The 22247-nt window shown below is 54.4% G+C and overlaps 1 protein-coding gene across 1 annotated transcript in view; it reads right to left on the bottom strand.

The window, feature by feature from the left end:
• TPPP (tubulin polymerization promoting protein) overlaps positions 1 to 22247 on the bottom strand; it is a 34264-nt gene that overhangs the window by 10030 nt on the left and 1987 nt on the right. The window contains exon 2 of the mRNA XM_066375149.1: positions 3308 to 3619. Coding sequence (XP_066231246.1) covers positions 3308 to 3615 — 308 coding nt within the window. The 5' untranslated portion in view covers positions 3616 to 3619. The remainder of the gene's footprint in view (positions 1 to 3307; positions 3620 to 22247) is intronic.

Genomic DNA, 22247 nt, shown 5'->3' with positions numbered 1-22247 from the left:
GGACAGGCGCTAGATGGCATCTGGGCTCCAGGCCTGCACTTCTGTGCTGAGCTTCTGCAGGGCTTCAGACAATTCCCTTGTGTCCTGGCTGTGACTATAGCACGAATGGCAAAAATGGAGCAGTTTTCCAGGTCTTTGGTGACAGGGAGCCCCACCTACCTGCTAACTTCTAACCTGGGACCCAGACACCAAACACAGGGTGAGCTGTCTCCTTGCACTGTTGTGAAGGGAAACAGGCTGTTTTCTCTGTGAGCACACAGCACCCACCAGACAGGCATGTGCGTGGGTCAGGAGAAGCTACAGCAGAGACCCCTGCCTGCCTCTGCCCCCTTGGTCTGGCCTCTCCACCTGCTGGGTAGGGATCCCAGTGCCTGACCCCACACCTGCTGACACATGCAGGCAGGACAGAAGGGGATGTTGCCATCCACAGCCCCCTGAATGGGGCTGAGTAACACTCCTGCTTATGCATAGGAGGTCCTAATTAATTAATACATCAGACTGACCGTCGTCTGTCCTTTGGGGCATGGAGGATACTGGAGTTTTTGTCTAGGTAACAATAGTCTTCAATCAGACCTGATATAGAGCTGCAAGAAATTTGTTTCAAATTTAACACATAGTAACATCAAAACAAACAGGCACTGCCATGGTGACAGGACCTAAACAAAGGCTGCAGATACCCTGGCTGGCGTCACCGCCCGGAGCCCTGGCAACCGCCCCCAAACAGAAAGAGCTGCTCTTCTCCACCAAGTCAGCAACTTTGAGGTTCCACGCCCGCCCTGCAGGATCCTGCGATGCTGCCCAGGGCACTGTCTACCTTTCCCATCCCAGAGTCAAGAGAGTGAGTCCCTCATACCACAGCCCCGTGGTGTCCAGCAAGCCAGCCAGGTAAGGGGGCCCCACCTGCTCCCTTCTAAGGGCCCACGCAGCCACCATAGGCTGGTCTTCACTGTGTAGTGACCACCACCTCTCACTGGGCTGGGGCCACAGCTACCTGTTCCCCATTCCATGTCACCCCTATAGTGAGCTGAGGCAGAGACAGTAGGGGACCCTGAACAGCCCTAAGCTCTGCAATGTGGAGCCCTTTGTGCTCAGGAGCTGGAGGCCACACCTTGGCCCCTAAGGGTCTGAGCAGCTGATTTCCTGCCTCCCAGGACAAGCATGGGGAGCATCAGGGTCCTTCCTGGGGCCCACTCACTCCTGTGATGCCAGCACCCCCCATGTGGGTGGTGGGGTTCTCATGCCTCCTGCACACAGGGTCTCTGGGCCTGTCCAGGGTACTTGATCTCTGAATGGGTCACCACCACACTTGCCACCACCCCTCCTGCAAGGGTGTGGCCAGCCTGAGTTCTACCTATGTGCTTGTATATGTATTGTGCATGTGTGTGCAGATTTATACTGTGAGCTCATGTGCATATGTGTGCACAGGCATGACTGTGTGTATGTGCGTGTACTATGAGCTCCTGCACGCACATGGGTGCACACGCTTGAATGCAGGAGCTTAAAGGCAACTTACGGCAGAAGGAACTGAGGGTGAGAAAAAGAATCGCCCACACCTGCCCCGACACACTGCATGCCTGGGCTGGTGCCAAGGGTGTGAGACCCTGGAAACCTGTCACACTCCCTAGTGGGGTGACCTGCCCCTGGACAGGCCAGTTATCACCCTCTTCCCAGCCCTTCTGTAGATTCCCCAACAGACACAGCTGTTGGGGTTCGTCAGATCCTGCATTAGCCCCTCTGTCTCTCCTGGACACACTGGGTTTACAAAGGCCTGGAGGACCACCCCAGGGGACTGAACGGAGGGTCCATGCTGGGCCTCATCCCAGCCCTGCCCCAGCTCCTCCTCTTTACCTGCATTCACCTCTTCCTTCAATGAGTGGCCCCACGCCCTCCTCTGACCCTGGGCCTTGAGAGGCATCGGCTCACAGGAAATGCAGAGTCCAGCAGAATGACATATCCTCTGCTATTGTGTCGTTGGGGCTCTGGCCTGCCTGTAAGAAATCTGAAATGGTCGACCTCTTCCAATGAGACTGGGAAGACTGAGTCCCTGACTCCTGGGCCCTGTGACTAGGTCCTAATGGTTGTCCCTAGAGGGCCACTTGCGGTTCCACCTCCACCCTGCCCCAGCGAGGCCATCCCATCCAACCTCCTGCTTGGTGGGAATGAGTCGACCCCAGGAGAGCTGGCCCGTGGCTCCATGGCGACTGGTAGTGACAGCTTCCCATCTGCCTCAGGTGGTTGTCAGGACTGTATGTCAGGCTGGGGAGTTGGGGATACCTCACTGTGATGGAGACACACCAAACAACGTTTCCACAAGCAAAGTGGTGACATGAAGTCACAAGCTCTGGAGGCACAAAGAAAAAAGCCTGTTCATTGACTCTGTGCTCGGAGGAGGAGGGATGGATGGAGGGAGGGGCCAGGCCATTAACGGGGAGGGCTCAGGGGCATCTGAGATGAAAGATGGTGAGGTCACAGCAACATCCAACTAGAGGGTCACACTGACCTCAATGGACACGGCCAAAAATGAACTGAAATAAAGCAATTTTCCAGCAACATGTATGACCTGGACAGAGGACTAGAGGTTTGGTGGCTTTGGGGGCCATGTGTGGCCATGTTGGTCATGGGTTGAGGAGGGTAGGAGAATATCCTCACACTTCAGAGATGCCAGCAGAATGGGAACTGGGTGTGTATCATTCCTGGACGTGTCCCCAACATCCAGTAGAAAGGAGTGTGCAGGAACATATGACATGCATACACACAGCACTGTGTCTTCAGATACACAGGAACATACACTTGCATGCCCACAGGTGCACATGCACACAAAGGAAGCGCACGACCACAATGCTCAATGTCACAAAGTCACAGGTAAAGACTCAGGTGCTAACTTCTCTGTTACCCACACTCTTCTTCCTGTGTGATCATCCGCCAAAGCAAAGGGGAGCCCCACAGAGGGGCAGCAGGCAGGAGCAGATGAGATGCAGGTCACACCTTAGGGACAGGCTTCACAGTGCCTTCTCTCAGACTCAGCCCGCTATGGGCCAGGGCCCTGCCACTGAGACCCCTCCAAGCTGCCAAGGGCAGAGCAGTCTCCCCCTCCTGGGCTCCTAACCCAGCCTAAGGCAGCCTGTTCTGGTTTCAACTTTTGGGCACCTGATTCTGGGAAGGAAAGGATCTCAAAGCATCACACTCCTCACAGCCCGTTAAGGCATGAACACCCCCCAACCCCCTCGTGGACCCTGGATGTGTGGCCTGAACGACCACAAGCCTCTGGGAAGCCGGCTCCAAGGCAACGGAGCCCTGGCACACTTACTTGATTTTGCTGAACACAATGTCCACGTCGGTGATGGTCACGTTCTTCCCGTCGATCACCTGGCAGTCCTTGCACAGTTTTGACCAGTTTTTGCCATGCATCTCCTTCCCGGTGGCCCGGGTGTCGCCATGCACGGCGAACCGCCGGAAGGCCTCCTCCAGGGCGCTGAGCTCTGGGGCGATGGCCGCTGCCCCCTCGTTGGCACCTTCTGACTCCAGTGACAGCCTCTTAGCCGCCTTGTCCTTTGCAGGGTCCCCTGGGGACTTCGGGGGTGTCTTGTTGGCGGCCTTGGCCTTGTTGTCGGCCATGTTTCTGGTGGAAGAAAGAGAGAAGGAAGGGGTAATTCTGTTTCCTCAGAGCCACTGCCCATGGCCCTCCCAGCTGCCCGCTCACAGGACAGGAGGCTGGCAGCCACCCAGGATGTGGCAAGGCCCCTGGGGCCCCCTGGCACTAAGCCCTGGACATGAGGGGGCAGAACCCCTGCCAAGGTGACCACAGCAGGATAGTGAGCACTTGTCCTGCTGCTGGACACGGCACTGCCCCCAAGCACCAGCATCTTGCCAGTCATTAGTAGATTAAGGACCCCTCCTCAAATAGTCAAAGCCATCAGCAATGACAGGGCCACAGGAGCTATACCCAGCCCAGCCACCTGGGGGTTCAGGAATCCCTCCCTGTTACTCCCCCATCATGGTCCCCACCCTGGGCTACATCTGCTGGGTGACTTCCCAGAAAGACACCCTTCCCAGGGTCCATGGAGTGATGCCACCCTTGGGGAGGGGGGTCCAGAATCAGCTGCTCCCCTCACCTCAGGGCTGAGCCTGCTGCCCCCCTGTGAGTGGAGAGGGAGACCCTCGGTGTTTGCCCAGGAACCCTGAGGCCGAGCATGGCTGTGCCCCAGGTACAGGATGGAGGAACTGCCTGCACTGGGACAAAGTCATCACTCGGGCCCTGTGTGGAGAGCTCAGGGAGCCAGCCTAGCCCCTGAGTCTCTGCCTCTGTGAGGCACCTGACCCTCAAAGCTGGGCTGGGTCCCTGGGGGGCTCAGAAGACAGCAGCCCGTGCTGCCTCTAGCAGGTTTCAGGAGCACTGAACACTGATGCCAGGACAAGACCCCGAGATGCCCAGCACCAGGGCTGGCAACCCAGGGAGGCTTCCTAGAGGAATGCAGCCAGGAAGCTCATCTCTCTACCTCACTAAGAACAGATGCCTCGGGGGCATCAAGAAGAGGACAGAACTCAGGACCCACTGGTGCACAACACAAAATCCAGGGCAAGGTCTGTGCCATGAATAGTGAGCTTGCTCACAACTCTGCCTTCACTGAAAATCCCTTTCAAATCTGCATTCTCAACACCAGTTAGGACAGAGGAGGATGGCTGAGCAAGCATTGTGAGGGGGTCCTGGTGGCTCTGCTGAACTCAGGATCCCACAAATTCCCAACAGGAAGAAGTCAAATGCCCTCGACCACTGGACTGAATGTTCTCAGAGGCCTCATAGGCTGTAATCCCACCCTGTCCCCCATCCTCTGTGATGGCACAAAAAGTACACCTGCTGCTGAGAGAAACCCTGGACACCCCATGAGGAAGTACAGCTGGTTCTGGGCATGAATGAGAGTTGGATCAGCACTTCTGACTTCCCGCAGGCGCAGGCGCAGGTGCAGGTGCAGGTGCAGGATAGGGAGTGCTCTCTCTGAGGGATTGAGCACCAAAGTGAAGGTGCTCAGGTGTCAGTGGAATTGCTTCCAGGTTTATTGCTGACACCATTTCTTTGTCTGAAACAGGAGCTTCTTATGGGAGCAGTAGAGTGTGTTTACATGGCATCTCTTCAGCACTTGGTGTCCAGGAAGGAAGAGTGGCTAAAATTACTAGAAGCATGAGCCCTGGACGGATAGCTTGATTGTTTAGAGCATCATCCTGAAACCCAGAAGTTGCTGGTTCAAACCCCGGTCAGGGCACATTCAGGAACATATTGATGTTCTTCTCTCTCTCTTGCTCTCTTGCTCTTTCCCTTCCTCTCTTTAAAATTAATAAAAAATAAATAATTTTTAAAAGATTACCAGAAGTCAACTTGTCAGTCGACTTGTGAGATAGTGCACGTGTGTTCAACTTGGTCAAAGAGAAGGAAACCTCTTATGATGCTTCCAACTCAGTGCATGTTCCATGATCCAGAGAACATCGTATCATGAGAAGAAAACATGTCCAAGTGACATCAGGGATAGCTGTCTCAGGGTTTCCGAACTCTGAGTCATTCTTGTGCTTTTCTGTATGTTGTAGATTTCCTAGAAGTGCTATTTTATAGCAAGGACCCAAATAGGGGAGGCCAGGGCTCCTCCCCCAAACCCCCTGAACCCCACTCAGTGTCTGGGACTGAGCCAGCACTCTAGGGAACCAACAGCAAGCCCTCCTACCAGCCACCTGTGGGGGGCTGGGTACCCCACCAATGACACAGAAAAAACGAACCCCTGTGAAGTGCCCTGGACACACGCTGACCGGATACGTTGATTCTGGCAGGCAGAGCAGGCCCTCTGGGAACGTCAGCCCCCAGGGACCCCTGGCTAAAGGCCATGAGTCACAGCCAGGAGAGGCCTGCCACACCACCCCGCTCAGGCACAGCATGGCCTTCAGCCCCACTCACGCTGAGCACGAGGCTTTAACACGCTGGGAGATCAGCCTCCACAGTCAAGTAAAAGGTGAGAAGAACTGAACAAGATGTGAAAAAGTTCTGTGGTCATGAGCTTTACCATCTGACTGGAGACAGGCAATAAATAAGTAAACAAACCTAAGTGGGATGACATCAGGGAGTAAGAGGTGTACCGAGGAGAAATTAAAGCGTGAGATGGCGGCTGCAAGTATGATTTGAGATGGATTGGAGGGGAAGCGTGAGCTGAGACAAGGCCACACAAAGGCACGGCACATAGGCTAGTGTGCCTGAAGCATCTAACGCCAGTGCTGCCACGAATCCCGCCAGACAGGGCAGCTTCCTCCCAGACTCAAAGTCCCACAAGGCGGCGAGCAGGGGGAGAGGAAAGAGCAGAGAGAATGTGGTCATGCTGGCATCAGGTGTCCACCTGCTGCCCTGGGCACTGGGAGGAAAGGGACCATACTTTTAAATGTTCTGAAGAAAAACCCTTCCTACTGGGACCTTCTATACCCACACCACGGCCCCAGGGGTGAGGGGCCATGGATGGCTGCCACAGACGAGCTCGGTGGCTCTACCACATTTGTTAGGAAGGTTGTCAGTGACGGTCAGCATGGCAGAAATTCATGGCCAGCCCTGGAGAGGGTGCAGGAGCCCCGGAGTCAGCAGCAGCCCTGGGAGGGGAACCTGGGGGACAGTTCGGGAAGAGCGGACAGACAGGGTCACGGAGGATGGAAAACTCCAGGGGATGAACAGGAGACCTTCAAGCACAAGCCTTCTAAACTCAACCCTGGGCGGCTGGCCAGGGCTTTTCTCCACCAGGCAGCGGCCACTTCGACCTGCAGTGTTCCGTCCGGAGCTGTGGCCTCACGCATGTGCCTCTATCACTGCTGTTTCGGGCTGTTTCTGGGCGTGGTGATGGGTTTTCACTTAGGAATCAGCTTGGAGTCTGTTCTCAGAGATGTCCAGAGTGATGGTAGACAGAGGGGTCCTGGAGTAACGGCCTTGTTGGAAGGCAGGTGGCACAGAGAACCCTCCACCCCAGCTGCCGTGGCTGCTCCCACTACCCTCACCAGCCACGCAGTCTGTGACCTCCAAGCCGCAGAGGAGATACGGCCACGAGATCCAAAACACAGCTCTCTGTTCTGCGTTCCTACTTTGTTTCACTATGAACATGTTTTAAAACCATTTTCACCCAACCTGTGGTGGCGCAGTGGATAAAGCGTCCACCTGGAATGCGGAGGTCGCCGGTTGGTGACCCCAGGCGACCCCAGGCTTGACTGGTCAAGGCACGTATGAGAGGCAACTACTATGAGCTGATGCTTCCTGCTCTTCCGCCCGCCTTTCTTTCTCTCTACCCTCTCTCTAAAAAAATCAATAAATAAAATCTTTTTATAAATTATTTTAACAAAATAACAGCAGGAGTTAGAGCCTGTGTGCAGATAGGGGAAGATGTCTGAGATTACTGTCTGCCGTGTGGAGAAGAAGCAGGACAGGGAAGAGCAGAAATCACTCACCCACTCTGGAAAAACAGACCATGGCAACCAGAGCTACATGTTGGCACTGCCAGGAAGTCTATGGGCGGCCAGGGCTGAGGGGAGGGGCCACATGTTTCTGCCGTTTGAATTGCTCCAATAAATCCATGTGCTAGTTCCATAATGAAGTAATAATAATAAATTTAATTTAAAAAGAAGCCGAGAGCTCCTGCAGAGGGCTAGTGGCATACAGAGGTATCCAGAGAGCCCTTCTGTGTTAATGATGACAGCTTGCACATGGGGGCCTCGCTCCAGCCCCGGACCTGTCTGGCTTCTCTCCCCACCATGGAGGCTGCAGTTCCCCACTACTTTCCTGCCTCCATGGTTTCTGGGGGTGAGGTGAGTCTGAACCCAGGGTGGCCTTCCATGCCCTTCCTACCTGTGACACCCCCTTTCCACCAAGACAAAAAATAAAATCACTCAGAGGGATAGGCTGTCAGGAAGTCAAAATGCCAGCCCACCAAATGCAGTGTTCTCTGAGGGGTGGCCCATATTATCAGGTGAGTGCTGTGTTTCCAGGTGTGTACCCTGCACCCAGTTGTGTTCTCTGCACCTCCAGGTGTGTGCTCTGCATCTCCAGGTTTGTGTCCTGTGTTTTCGGGTGTGTGTCCTTCACCCCAAGTGTGTGCCCTGCACCCTTGGGTGTGTGCCCTGCATCCAGGTATATGCCCTACATCTCCAGGTGTCTTCCCTGTGCCCCAGGTGTGTGCCCTGCATCCAGGTATATGCCCTACATCTCCAGGTGTCTTCCCTGTGCCCCAGGTGTGTGCCCTGCATCCAGGTATATGCCCTACATCTCCAGGTGTCTTCCCTGTGCCCCAGGTGTGTGCCCTGCATCCAGGTATATGCCCTACATCTCCAGGTGTCTTCCCTGTGCCCCAGGTGTGTGCCCTGCATCCAGGTATATGCCCTACATCTCCAGGTGTCTTCCCTGTGCCCCAGGTGTGTGCCCTGCATCCAGGTATATGCCCTACATCTCCAGGTGTTTTCCCTGTGCCCCAGGTGTGTGCACTGCATTCTCAGGTGTATGCCCTACATCTCCAGGTGTCTTCCCTGTGCCCCAGGTGTGTGCCCTGCATCCAGGTATATGCCCTACATCTCCAGATATTTGCCCTGTGCCCCAGGTGTGCACTGCATTCTCAGGTGTATGCCCTGCATCCCTAGGAGAGGTGACCCTCCCTGGCCAAGGTTCCACTTACACGGCACAGGTCAGCATATGGTAGGAGGGTAGACTGATTGGGTATGATGAGGTATCACTCCAACTGGCTACAGACACGGCAGCCTGGATGCCTAGCAAGTTCTGTTCCTGCTCTCTCAACATGAGGATTTTCAGCAGCTCGACAAAGCCCCAGTGAATAAAGTTCTAACTTATTTCATGGCCCAGGACCCCCAGCTCCACATGAAAGCCTAGTTGCTCTCCTGGCCCTCTCTCATCTGCCTCCTGGAAAGACCCCCCAATTCTTTGGGATGTATATATGCTTGGGAGGTAGAGACGGAGAAGGAGGACTACACAGAAAGGCAGGGTGGCAAACAGGGCAGGTGGGACATGCCTTCTCAGCTGGCCTCCCTTGGGCCCCCTCTTCTGCTGGCTTCAGGGGTCCTGGACAGGAGGTTGAGAGTTGTGTCCCTCTCCATCCCTGGGCCTTTAACCAAGTAGCCCACCACAGGACCCTCACTGGCAGGAACCCTACCGGCAAGCCCGTCAGTAGCTCTGGACTCTGATGGTATCATACAGGACTGGGGGAGGGGCAGGGAGAGGAGTGGGTGGGAGGCAGGAAAGGTGGAGGGGGCCGACGTGCCCAGTTCTGTGTGAGCCATTGGCCTCTGCCAGGTGCTGCTCGAGGCAGAGCTGGCGCTGACCTAGAGGGGTCAGGAAAGAACTGATAAAGTACTCACACTGGGTGTGGGGAACAGACTATGTTACCGAATTTGCATTTTCAAAGGAGGACTCAGAGAGGGCAGGGCAGCCGAAAGGTGGAATTACAGATCAGGAAAGGTGGAATTACAGACCGGAGTGGCAGGAGACGCAGGGCAGGCGCGTGGTACCCAGAGGGCAGCACCCGGGAAACATTCTGATAAAAGCCACTGGCCAGGTGACCCCGTCCAAACCTGGGGACACTTGCCCCTGAGTGTCCACCAGGATCCAGGGACCGTCCCACCATTATGGTGGGCCTGTCTCTAAAATACCGTGTGTTCTCCCTGGCCTACTGCCCTTCACAGGCTAAAGATTATCCAAAGATGACCCATGACAGGGTCCCTATTTCCAGAATAAACTGGACCCCATTTCAAAATGACTTTTCCTGGAAAAAACCTATATACAGAAGGTGGCACAGGAAAGACTCTGACAGACAACAGTCACAGTTGCTACATGATATCAGCATACAGCACCCCAACCAGGAGGAATGAATATTCGTGTTAGTGGCATGCCTGCACTAGGACCAGGTGTCTGTGAGCAGGGCCAGGTGTGCCTGTGAGCAGGGCCAGGTGTGCCTGTGTGCAGGGCCAGGTGTGTCTGTGAGCAGGGCCAGGTGTGTCTGTGAGCAGGGCCAGGTATGTCTGTGTGCAGGGCCAGGTGTGTTTGTGAGCAGGGCCAGGTGTGTCTGTGAGCATGGCCAGGTGTCTGTGAGCAGGGCCAGGTGTGTTTGTGAGCAGGGCTAGGTATGTCTGTGTGCAGGGCCAGGTGTGTCTGTGAGCAGGGCCAGGTGTCTGTGAGCAGGGCCAGGTATGTCTGTGAGCAGGGCTAGGTGTGTCTGTGTGCAGGGCCAAGTATGTCTGTGAGCATGGCCAGGTGTCTGTCAGCCAGGCTAGTATGTCTGTGAGCAGGAGCAGGTGTGTCTGTGAGCAGGGCCAGGTGTCTGTCAGCCAGGCTAGTACGTCTGTAAGCAGCAGCAGGTGTGTCTGTGAGCAGGGCCAGATGTGTCAGTGAGCAGGGTGAGGTGTGTCTTGGAGCAGGACCAGGTGTGTCAGCAGGGCCAGGAGTCTGTGTGCAGGACAGGTATGTCTGTGATCCAGGCCAGGTGCCAGTGAGGAGGGGCAGGTGTGGTTTTAAAGGTGGCAGCAACAGCAGCTCTGTGCTCTCAGGTTCCCCTTCCCAGATGGGACGTGGCTGTGCCCTGACTGTAAAGAGGGGTGTGCACCTGCTTTCTCAGGTGTGAACCACCTCTACTCTCAGGCTCCCCCAGGCACATTCTCAGCAACTCATCCCTGATGCTCTACGAGCTCCCTTGCCCTGTCCCCAGTCTACACCCTGACCTGCTGGCCCTCCTGCAATCTGACTTGGCCAGTGGGCTGACCATCCGCGTTTTATAACCAGGTGCCCTCCAGTTCCCAAGGCCCCTCACAACCTGTAGCTCCCTCCCATCAACGCTGTGTCCTCTGATGCCAGTGTCTGTGGCACCTGGGCATTATCAAGATGACCAACACACTGTCTTCCCCAGGTAAGCATTGGGTGCCCCCAAACGGCTGAGCCTTGCACGAGTGAGGGCCTGTGCTCAAACTGCACCAACACTGGGGTGGGCAGCCAGACAGTGTGCAGAGTAGGCAAGGTGTGGGCCAGCAGGACGCATGGGCAGGGAACTCGGACCAGCCGCAGGGTTCCCAGAGCTCATACAGGATCTGTCTTATTCTCCCATTGCCCTCCTGGGGGCTGTGGGAGACCCCCAGAGGGCCCCTTCCCCGGGGAACGTCTGCCTCATAGCAGCAGTACAGACAGCCTCCCCGGGACCCCTCCAGGAAACGCTGGGCCTGACCAGCCTCTCCTCCTGGAGGGTCCTCTGCCCGCTGGCCTGCTCTGGGCCCTGCTCTGAGACTCTCCCAGGAAGGACTGCAGAGAGAGGCCCTACGGCCCACGGCCCCTCCTCAGGAGGATGCCCACAGCGGGCAGCCACCTGGGCCTCAGGCTCCATCCTGCCTGACTCGCCAACTGCTAGAAACTCAGTCCTCATCCTCGACAGGGCCACAGCCCTGCCCCCCACCCTAAGCGACCTGGGCTCAGAGCACGTGGCGGAATGAAGACACCTGTGCACTAGTGATGTGAACCAGCTCTACAGAGAAACGCTCTGCAGCCAGGGCCACCTGGATTCCACCATGAACACAAGAGAAACATTCTTTGGGAGCCTCTAGTTCTGGTGAGACGTCTCACAACCTTAACTAACTCCAGAAACTTCTGATGTAACTAAGGTAATGCACTGGAGAATTCCCCTTGTCAAGAGAGCAGGGCCCTTGTGACTCAGATGTCTGGGGGCCTGGATGGGGAGCCACGCCTGCTCAGCTTCTGGAGGCTGCCTGGCCTACCCTGCGGCTACTGCGGGCAGCGGCTCTGCTCTCCAGCCCAGGATCGCAGCTCGGGTTCTTGTCACGAGCCTCTTCCTCTAAAGGCACAGCGCCAGCTCCCTCAGGTAGGCCGGGGTGCCGGGATGCACGTGTCGCAAGCTGGACTGGGAAACGAGCGGGCGGGCCGGCCGTGCTCTGCGGGAATGGGGTGTGTCTCCTGGGCTGGTGGCAGATGCCGTCATAGGCCCTGCAGGTAGGAAAGGGCTCCCGGGAACGTGGGCAGCAGAAGGAAGCTGCCCAGGTTTCCTGAGCGTGTGCCTGGGTGCCACTGGTTCTCAGCCCCGTGGGCTTCGGAAAGGTGGCTGTGGTGCCACTCAAATCCCCTGAATCTTTACACCTACTTCGAGTCAGAGATACCGCCCACCACCAGGGCTGGGAACCAGAGCCCCTGGACTGTCTCTGGGCTCACTGATGTGACCCCAAAACCCAGGGTCTGTGTGGGAAACCTCACGGGCCCTGGACAGGCAAGCACTCCTGAGGGTGTGATAAACAGACCCCTGCTCGGACCTCGAAGGAGTGCCTGACACTTGCAGGGCTGACTGGCAGCCAAGGAGCCACTCTGGTGTTGGGAGCTGAGCTGAGGGCACCTGCCAGGAGGCTGTGAGCATGGGCAGCACCTGACCAGGTGCCACTGGACTCTCAAAGGCAATCGGAAGCTCTAACCGAAGTGTGAAGGAGAGAAAGGAGACAGGGCAGAGCCTGCGCCTCCCTCCCCTCAGAGGCCTCCAAGGCAGGCGGGTCCTGGAACCCCGGGTACAAGGGACCCAGGAAGTCCCTCCCAGGTTGCTCCATGGGCCCCATTAGAGCCTGGTCCCAGCACCCTGACTGGGAGGAAGAGAGGCTTGGGGAGAGAACGGTAAGAGCCCCAGATAAGTCCCAAGCACAACTGGCCCAGAGGCACCAAAGAAGTCTCAGGCCGGGTCAGCTGGTCCAGGGCGAGCCTCCTGCTCACTGAGACAACCTGCCAGGCTCACATGGGTCTTCACCTCCTCCTCCCATCATGACATTTCCTGGGCATTTGGGCGTGTGCGTGAATGCAAAGGCAGGGTCAGGGTGGGACAACAATCTCAAAAGACCACAGGGGCCTCAGGCCGGAAGTCAGATGGTGTCCGATTAACTCACCTCTCCATTCTCACTTCCATCCTGCCAGGGCCCTGCGCCCACTGGAGGCGCAGGCCCCCAGCGTCGAGGTCTAGAACAGCGGTTCCAGACAGGTTGAGAACCGCTGGTCCAGAAGTATGAGTGCTGCCCCTGGAGAGGGCAGCAAACAGCCCAGGGGAACAAAGGCTATCAGAAACCCAGCTCTCCCGCCCCCCACCCGGGACAGCTCAGCATGCTCCCCCCGTCTACGTTTCTTTATTTGAGTCCATTTGAGTACAACGCGGCCCTTTGGCAATTGTTCACATTTTTAATCATAACATGGCCACCCACCCCGTGGCTGCCCGGACACTCGATGTGAATGACCACTCGTCTCATCTGAGGGCCGTCCCAGGCGGCGGGAGCCTCCCAGAGCTGGACAAAGCAGCCTCTGAGCACATGGGCGTCCACCAAGTGCACGGGGAGGTCTCTGCAGCCCCGGCGCAGTGTGGAAGCAGCCCCGCCGCCCCAGCCGCCCGGCCCTTCACAGTCCGGGGCTGAGTGGCCCCAACAGGCCGAGCTGGCTGGACTAAGGCTGTAGGCAGGACAGAGTTGGGCAGGATGAGGGCAGCCCCAGGACAGGCCGTAAACTCTCCAAAAGATGGCCTCAGGAGCCAGGAGGCTTTCCAGTAAGAAAAACTGAGGAAGGCGGCATTATCCTGCCCAACCACTCAGAAGAATTGGTGTCCACAGCTGGAACTTCTCCGGTCACTATGGATGGGGTTTCAGGGGAACCTTCTCAGCTGGGACCCCTTGGCCTCCCAGGAGCTACACTTTACCCCGGCCCCCAGAGTCATCCTGGTTTCTGTCAGCATGTTTCCTATGAAGTCCAAGAACCCAGCTGGCCATTGGTGGCTGAGGGCAGCACCGTGCGCAGGTCGCTAAGAAAATGAGTTTCTCTGAGGGCAAGGGGGAGCCCTTTAGGGCTACTAGCCACCCCACTCCTGAGACGGGTCGTTCAGGACCCCGGACAGAGGAGCGGCTAGAAGGAGAGGTCCCCCAGCACCAACAGGAACAGAAGAGCAAGGAGCTTGCTGCCGCCTGCCCACTTGGGGACCCACGAAGTCCTTGGAGCCGTCCCCCAACCAGCATGGCACCCGGCTCTGAGCTGCTGGCCCAGGGCCGCACAGAATTAAACCCCCTATCACAAGATGTTCTGCCAACAGAGCACCCAGTATGAAGTAGGAGAGAAAGAAGACCCAGGGAACACAGGTATGGCTTAGCGCAGAAAGGATGGAGAACTGAGTACTTCATCTTATGCCAATAGACAGGCATCCACCATGTGGGGGTCTGATACCCACCCTCTTGCCGGAAGCACCCTGATGGTTAGAGGAGGACACTCGTAGAAACGTCTAGTCACTGATCCCTTCCTCGGTCAATCAGCATAAGCTCCCTGCCCCACAAGGAACCAGCAGGGGTAGGAGTGTGTCTTGTCCTGCAGCCAACCTAGTGGTCAGGAGGGCTCCCTATGCAGGGGGCAAACGGTAGTGGGATGAGTAATGACCCTGTATTAGGTGTGCCCTGTCCTCACCCCAGAACCCGTGAAGGAGATCTTGTTTGGGAAAGGTTCTTTGCAGATGTGATCAAGCCAAAGGTGTTAAGATGAGATCAGCCTGTGTCATCCGGGTGGCCTTGAATCCAATGAGAGTGTCCTTATGAGACAGAAGAGGAGAGACACAGACACAGAAGGGAGGCCACATAATGGCAGAGGCAGTGATTGAGGGACTCAGCCACAGCACAGGGACACCTCGAACACCAGGACCTGGGAGAGACAGGAAGAACCCCCCTTAGAGACTCTGGAGGGAGTGTACCCCAGGGACATCCTGATCTCAGACTTCTGACCCCAGAACTGGGAGAGAATAAGTTTCTGTGTGTTAAGCCACCAGTTCGTGGCCCTTCATTATAGCAGCTCCGGGACCCTCATACAGGCGAGACCACAATGGGAGCATCCCTCACAGAGGAGAGAGTGTGAAAGGCCCAGGGACCACAATGCCATCAGGTGGTGGCACAGGGAACCCCAGGGCAAGAGCCAGCAGAGGGCCAGTGCAGTAGATTTCAGAGGCCCCTGGAGGTCACCCTACACCAGATGGGCTCTCAGCACGAAACTGCCAGATGACACCTGTCCTCTAAGATACCCATTGTGGCCTCAGTTTGGAGGCATTTGGACAGGAAAAAAAATGGATACACATTCAATGTGAGTAAAAATACTAGGGGAAGCACTTGAGACCTTGACAGGAAACTTGTTCATTCAGGGAAAGGTTAAACTACTTGTGTGCATGCTAGGTGGCCCCTTCCAGGTTAGGGCACCATCCCTGCTGGATGAGCTGCAGGTCATAGTGGCTCCTGGTACTAGTCCTGCTTCAGAGATACCTGAGGCCACACTGACAAGGACGGCAACTGAGGACAGGTCAGAAAGAACTGGAATTTGCTTAGGCCAGAGCAGTCAGGTGACCACAGGGGCAACAGGAATGTGACAAGAAAGTACAAAGGACCTGCAGGAAAGGGCTGATGACCCGGTCTGCCCGGTTCACAGTGAACACACAACGTGTTGTACCTTTAGGCCTCAAAGATCTCCTGCCCCCAAAAGCAGCCAGTGTAGGAAGAGGCCGATGGAACACTGTAGTCAGGCACAAAACTGGAGCACTACGCAGGGCCCACCGCCCTGTGGGTGAGACACCAAGGAGTATGGCACAGGTGTGAAGTACAGGGAGCATTAACCAGGGTGTGGGCATGTTCCCTGCAAACACCATCTTCCACCTGGCCAGGCACTGTGCCGTCTCGGAGAAGGAGTTTTCAGCCGGGCCACCCAACAGAACCAGTTGGGAGCTTTGCAAATGCAGATGCCGCACTCCTACTTCCTGTGATGGAGGCCAGGCCCACCTGCCCACAGGGCAGCGAGCAATAATGGACAATTAGAAACCCATCTTCCTCAGTACAACTGCGTGCTAACAGAAGAGAGAAATATAAGCAGCCAGGCTCAAGGAAAGAGGAGATGCACCAGGCCATTTCTCTGTGGGCACGGGCTAGTACTGGAGGAGGGGTGGGGAGCTCCGCAGGCTGAGCACACTGCTCTACAGCTGTCCCAAGAGGGGACAAGCAGGGGTGAGGGTGAGCTGACAGGAGACCCAGATAGCTCAGTTCCTCAACCCACAACTTGGATTCAGGTGATTGGATTGCTAGTGCCCCAGAATACCAGCAGGACACACAAAACTCTCCAGAGAATGAGACTGTCATCAAGACCATAAAATATTTCTATGAACATATTTTGATTACAATAGCTAGTACATAGTAAAAAATAACCAGGCATACAAAGGGGAAAAGTGCCAAGAATCTGCAGAACAGACAATAGAAGCAACCTAGAAGTTCCAATTACTGGTACTTGATCAGACACTGAGTTTGAAGTAACTATGTATGCTGTGTGCAAAGAAGAAAGGGCAGCATGTGCCGTGGGCAAAGAAGAAAGGGCAGCATGTACCGTGTGCAAAGCAGAAAGGGCAGCTTGTACCGTGGGCAAAGAAGAAAAAGGACATAATGGGAAATTCCAGCAAAGGACTGGAAAATATAAAAATGTAGATAGCAACTTTGAAAAAGAACACTTTAGTAATTCTAGCACTAAAAAATACAACTAAAATTCAGAACTCAGTGGACAAATTTAACAGCAGTGGACAAATATTCAACACAGCATTTAAAAGAACTCGTGGATTGGAAATGCCCAAAAGAAAACACTTTGATGTGGTGAAAACGTGTGTGTGCATGTACACAAATGTATATAAGGACAAAAACAACTGAAATAATGAAGATAAACATAAAAATTAATAAATTGGAAAACAAACCTACAATACAGAGCACCAACAATATCAAAAGTTAGTGCTTTAAAACACTAATTAGGCCCTGGCCAGGTGGCTAAGTGGTACAGTGTCAGCCTGGCATATAGATGTCCCAGGTTCGATTCCCATTCTGGGCACACAGGAGAAGTACCCATCTATTTCTCCTCTCCTCCTCCTTCTCTCTATTTCTTGCTCTTCCCCTCTTGCAGGCATGGCTCGAATGATTCAAGCACATTGGCCCTGGGTGCTGAGGATGGCTCTGTGGAGCCTCTACCTCGGGTGCTAAAAATAGCTTGGCTGCAAGCATGGCCCCAGATAGCCAAAGCATGGGCCCCAGACAGGGGTTGCCAGGTGGATCCCAGTCAAGGCACATGCGAGAGTCTGTCTCTCTATTTCCCCTCCTCTCACTTGGAGAAGAAGAAAAAAAGCCACACTAATTATATTGATAAATACTGGGGATATTAATCAAGGAAAAATAAAAGAGAAGGTCAAAACATACAATGTCAGGAATGGTAAATGGGGACATCCCTACAAGTTCTACATATAGTAAAAGATTAAAATATAATAAGAGAATATTCCGAACAAATTTAAACCAACACATTTCATAATTTAAATTCCTAAAAGCACAAATTCCTCAAAACAAAACAAAAAACAACAAAAAAAAGCCACATTGCCGAAAGGTATTAAAAAGAAACAGATATTATTATAATTAGTATAAGAATTATTTTTATAATGATTAAGGACTTGAATCCTTACTTAAAACTTCTCTCTTGAAACAAATCCAATCACGGATGGCTTGGCCAACAAATTTCACCTTATACTGAAAGGAGAAATAATGTCAATCTTACACAAATTCTTCCAGAGAAGAGTAACAGATGGAACACACTCAGTCAGCCAATCATATTATAAGGCTAAAATAATCCTGGTACTAAAACCTGATAAGGGTGTTATAAGTAAAGAATAATTTATGTCAATCTCACTTATGAACATAGATGCAAAAATCCTGAACAAAATATTAACAAACTAAATCCAGTAATAGACAAAAAGCATCAGTACCTTACAATCAAGTCAGGTTTACACCAAGAATGCAAGGTTGGTTTAACATGAACATAAATCAATATAGTTCATCACTCTGACAGAATCAGGGATAAAAATAATTTTATCATCTTAATAAGTGCAAGAAAAGCATTTGACCATAAACATTCTTAGTAAATTAGGGGAAAAAAGGAAATTCCTTAATTTGATAAAGGGTACCAACCAAAAAAGAAAAAAAGGAAAAGAACCCTGCAAAAATCATTATACTTAACAATAGTGACCCTGGCCCGAGGAGAGAAATGAACCAGTAGGACAGAATAAAGCCCAAATAGACCCAAACATATACTGACACAGTCAGTATGACAAAGGTGACCCTGCAGGGAACAAAAGGGGGCAAAGAATGTTTTCGGCCAATGGATATGGGTTGATTGAATAGACACATGAAAAAAAAAATAGAACACTGGCTCCTGACACCATCGGCTCAGGTCCACGGCACACTGAAGCGGGGCAGGCAGAGTGATGAGGCTACAGGAAGATAACGCACACAAGCATCTGGTGTCTTTGGGGCGGGAAGATTGATTACACAGGATGCAAGCATCACCACCCCTAGAGGAGAAGGTTTCTAAAAGGCACCAGATTAAAATTAAGAACTCTTCATCCAAAAATATTTCGGAGGGAGTGAAAAGGCAAGCCACTGAGAAGGAGGAGTCCGTGACCCACAATGAACACAGGCTCATCTCAGAGTCTATGAGGAACCCTGCTCATCAACGAGAGAGAGAGAGAGAGAGAGAGAGAGAGAGAGAGAGAGAGAGAGATGGCTCTAGGATGACAGTGAGGACTTGGCCCGGCATTCAATGAGAGCACCTCCCATGCCCAGTACCACAGGGATGTGTATAACCCAGAAAGTGCAAATAAACCCCAAAGCAGATAACACCACACCCTCCAGGAGGCTGGCAACTGAAAAGGGTGGTTCTGCCAAGTGCTGTGGGATGAACAGTGACAGAGAACTGCGGGCACACCGTTCCAGCTGCCCTGGTGACACCGACCGTAACAGGACATCTGGGTAACTGAGGACCAACTCTCCAGTCAGCATTCACCAACAGAAATGCCCACGTGTATGCTACAGAGAGCATGGCAGGAAGGCTTGGGCAGCTCCGTTCACAATGGTCAGTACATGGAAGTGCCCCACACCCATAGCCACACAGCAGGTGAGTGACAGTGGTGGGCTCCCAGCATGGCACACATACACTCTGGCTCCTCAAGACCTCATGAATGAACCGCTCACACGTGCTGGCTGAAACAAGCCAGCACCGCAGACTGTGTTCTGTGGCTTCCTAGACGTAAAGGCTAAACACAACTATAGCGGTAGCTGGTGAAACCACTGCAAAGGCACAGCCCCTCCCACAAGCACAGGAGAAGACAGCCGCCTTCACATCCGTCTGGGGACAGTTGGGTGCCAGCATGCCAGGGAAGGCTGGGCTGGGACAGGGGCTCAGATGAGTCCCGTCCTCCTCCAGCGCCACTCTGTCCACAGCCCACCCCTCGCACAGGCACAGAGGCTTGCAGCCAATACTTCACCAGAGGCGGGGGGACATCCGGCACGGGCAGCACCAAGGCCCCAGGCAGAAGTGGAGTGGGTGTGGCAGGGGTGCCCCAAAACAGAGGAACCACATGTGGGGCAGGCTGTGAAGTGAGGCCAGGTTTGCCGAGGGGGGCAGTCAGTCACCTGTGAGAGCTCAGTGCGCCAATTGTCGTGCTGAGGGCACAGTGAGAAGAGCTGTCAGGTTCCGGGGCTCAAGGGAAGGCCTGGCTGGGGGTGGGGCTGCGAACCACAGGAGGGATTCCTGGGTGGGAGGCAGGAGTCAGCTGGGTGGAAATTCAGAAAGAAAGCAAAGATTCTCAAATAGAAAAGAGCCAGGATGGATGGAGAATGCTGACGCCAGGGAGGACAAGGTCCGGACCAGGGCTACCCAGTGTAGTGTCCTGGCAAGCAACGGGAATCAGGCCCAGGGTGCAGTGGGAGGGTGACCAGCGAGGCCATCTCTCTTGAGGTGGGCCCTGCTGCCAGGATATGAGAACAACTGGCTAAGGTGACAAGGCCAGGGGAAGAGCAGAGCCAGGAAAGGACCAGGTGGATGCCGGACCCTGGGGGCAAGAGGAGGACAGAGTTCGAAGACTTTCAGTGTGGTGCAGGCATGAGCAGGCCACCAGTGACTAATGAAGGCTGAAGGCACGGGCAGGGGAGACCACTGGGTCTGCACAAGAGCATTAAGGAAGGGGAGACAATCCTTCCCAGTGACTGCTGCCCTGATGCCTCTCCCACCAAGTGCCTCCTCCTCGGGACCTGGACAACTCGGTAACTGCCTCCACTGCAGCACGCAGGGGCAGGAAGCTGCTGACTTCTGCAGTCATGGCATAAAGGCTGAGGACCCCTCGCCTCATGTTCTCTAGGGACCTGTCACAGGGAGCCCTGAACTAACAGTTGGGGTAAAAAGCAACGATGCCTCAAAGACAGCCTGAGGCTGGTGTTCTGGAAAAACCCCACCACCAGAGACAGAAGAGACCCTGCTGTGGTCACCAGCCATCACCCTGGGGGGACATGTGACTGAGCAGATGGTCCACCTAGCCCGTGGGCCACTTAGCCACAGCCAAGGGAACGGAGACCTCCACCCGTGCCAAGCCCTGTTAGGTGGCAGATTACCGAGCAAACAGAATGCTGTCACTGTCTCACCCCTGGTTTGGGGTGGGCTGTGGCACAGCATGAAAACCTGGAGTGGGTGGGGGACAGGGCGGGGCTGAGGGTCACCACATGAACAGTGGTGAGGACCATGAACCACACACACATGTGTGAAACATGCTTCCTTAGGGGCAGCGCACGACCCAGGGCTCCAGGCTCCTGGGAGCTCACTCAGTCAGATGTGAGGGGGCGTCTGAATTAACAGAGGCTCTGGGGCCAGACTCTTAGGTGTGAGGCCTCCATGCACACCCCCACAGTGAAGCTCAACCCACCCACCTGGCTCATCCCTTGCCAAGAGGAGATGAGACAGTGGGGAGTGTGTGGCCTAAATGAGGTCACCTAGAGGATGCTGGCTGTTTTGTGACATTCCAGCTAGAGTGAGAACTCCCCAGGGCAGAGGCCATGCTTGCTCACCTGGCACCTGGCAGATGCTCAGACATCTGTTGAACAAATGGGTGCAACAGGGTTACAGGATGAGATCTCGGAGAAAGTGGCCCAGGGTGGGGGGAGATCACGTGGAGCCCACCCGGAGTGCCCCACTTCTCATGCCAAGAAAATCAGAGATGTGGGGCCGCTGGGGACATTCAGAGACGCTGTGCTGCAGGAGAAAGCAGCAGCAAAGTATAAAGGGCTCCGGATGGTTTTAAATTTTAGGCTTAAAATAAGATAAGGGCCCATCCTTCCCTCTCACAAATCTAATTTTAAAAAGAAAAAGTCAGCATGAATATGGTCTTATGAGGACAAGCTCACACTCCCCCCCCCCCCCCCCCCCCCCCCCCGCTAAGAAGCTCAGGTCTCCACGCATGGGGAGTGGTTTGCAGGACACATTTTGGTGTGTGAAAAAGCCAGAAAGCTATCATCTTCTTATACTTTGTTAAAGACTTTTACATTTCTTCACTGAATAAGGCCCCGCATTTGGATATTTAGAGAGTCAATCAGTCACAACTGAGCTGCCATCACATGCTGTTGTATAATAAAAGGGGAAATATGGAAGCAAAAAGTCTTCGTTCCCATATCAGGGACCGAGATTTGAAGACAGTGTGCCTCATTCCTATGGGGAACTGCCCTACCCCCACATGTGGTTCTTGGGGGCTACCCATGGATCACGGACCCTGCACCCTCCCCTGTGACCCCAGCAGGGCCAATTAAAGCAATTGCCGGGAACTGGCACTTGAAAGCTGCCTAGAAAACTGCCCAGGAGCTGCTGTGAGTGGGGATGCCACGGTCAGGGATGGTGTGGGTTGTGACACTGTGGCTACTTCCCCACCCAAGGAGGTAGCTGGCCTCCCCAGGAGGGGGTTGAACCCAGAGAGGGCCCACATGGGGGCTGGAGCCCGGACGAGTGGGCCCCACCACGGCAGCCCCGCTCGTGCCTTCCCAGCAAACATCTGTTGCCTAAGCAGTAGGATCTGGGTGGGTGTCCATTCTCCTGCCTAGTCCCAGTGTCTGCCTGGTCCTGGGTTTGTAGTCTCAAGTGGAATTGGAATCATGCCCAAGCCACCCTGGCTCCAGAGTGGTTTCCAGACGGGAGCTCAGGGCCCAGATCTCACAGCCTGAGGAGGACCTGATACTTCAAGGTACAGCAGGGCCCCTCGCCTCAGATCCCCAGATGGCCTCTCTGTGCATGCTCCTCCAGCCTCACCAGCAACATCAGCAGCTATATATAGGCCTGGCTCCAAGTCAGCACAGCCTCTCCTCAGGAA

Source organism: Saccopteryx leptura, chromosome 1 (assembly GCF_036850995.1).
Source record: "Saccopteryx leptura isolate mSacLep1 chromosome 1, mSacLep1_pri_phased_curated, whole genome shotgun sequence".
In the NCBI taxonomy this organism is placed as follows: domain Eukaryota; kingdom Metazoa; phylum Chordata; class Mammalia; order Chiroptera; family Emballonuridae; genus Saccopteryx; species Saccopteryx leptura.
This window is presented reverse-complemented; position numbering and strand designations above follow the sequence as displayed.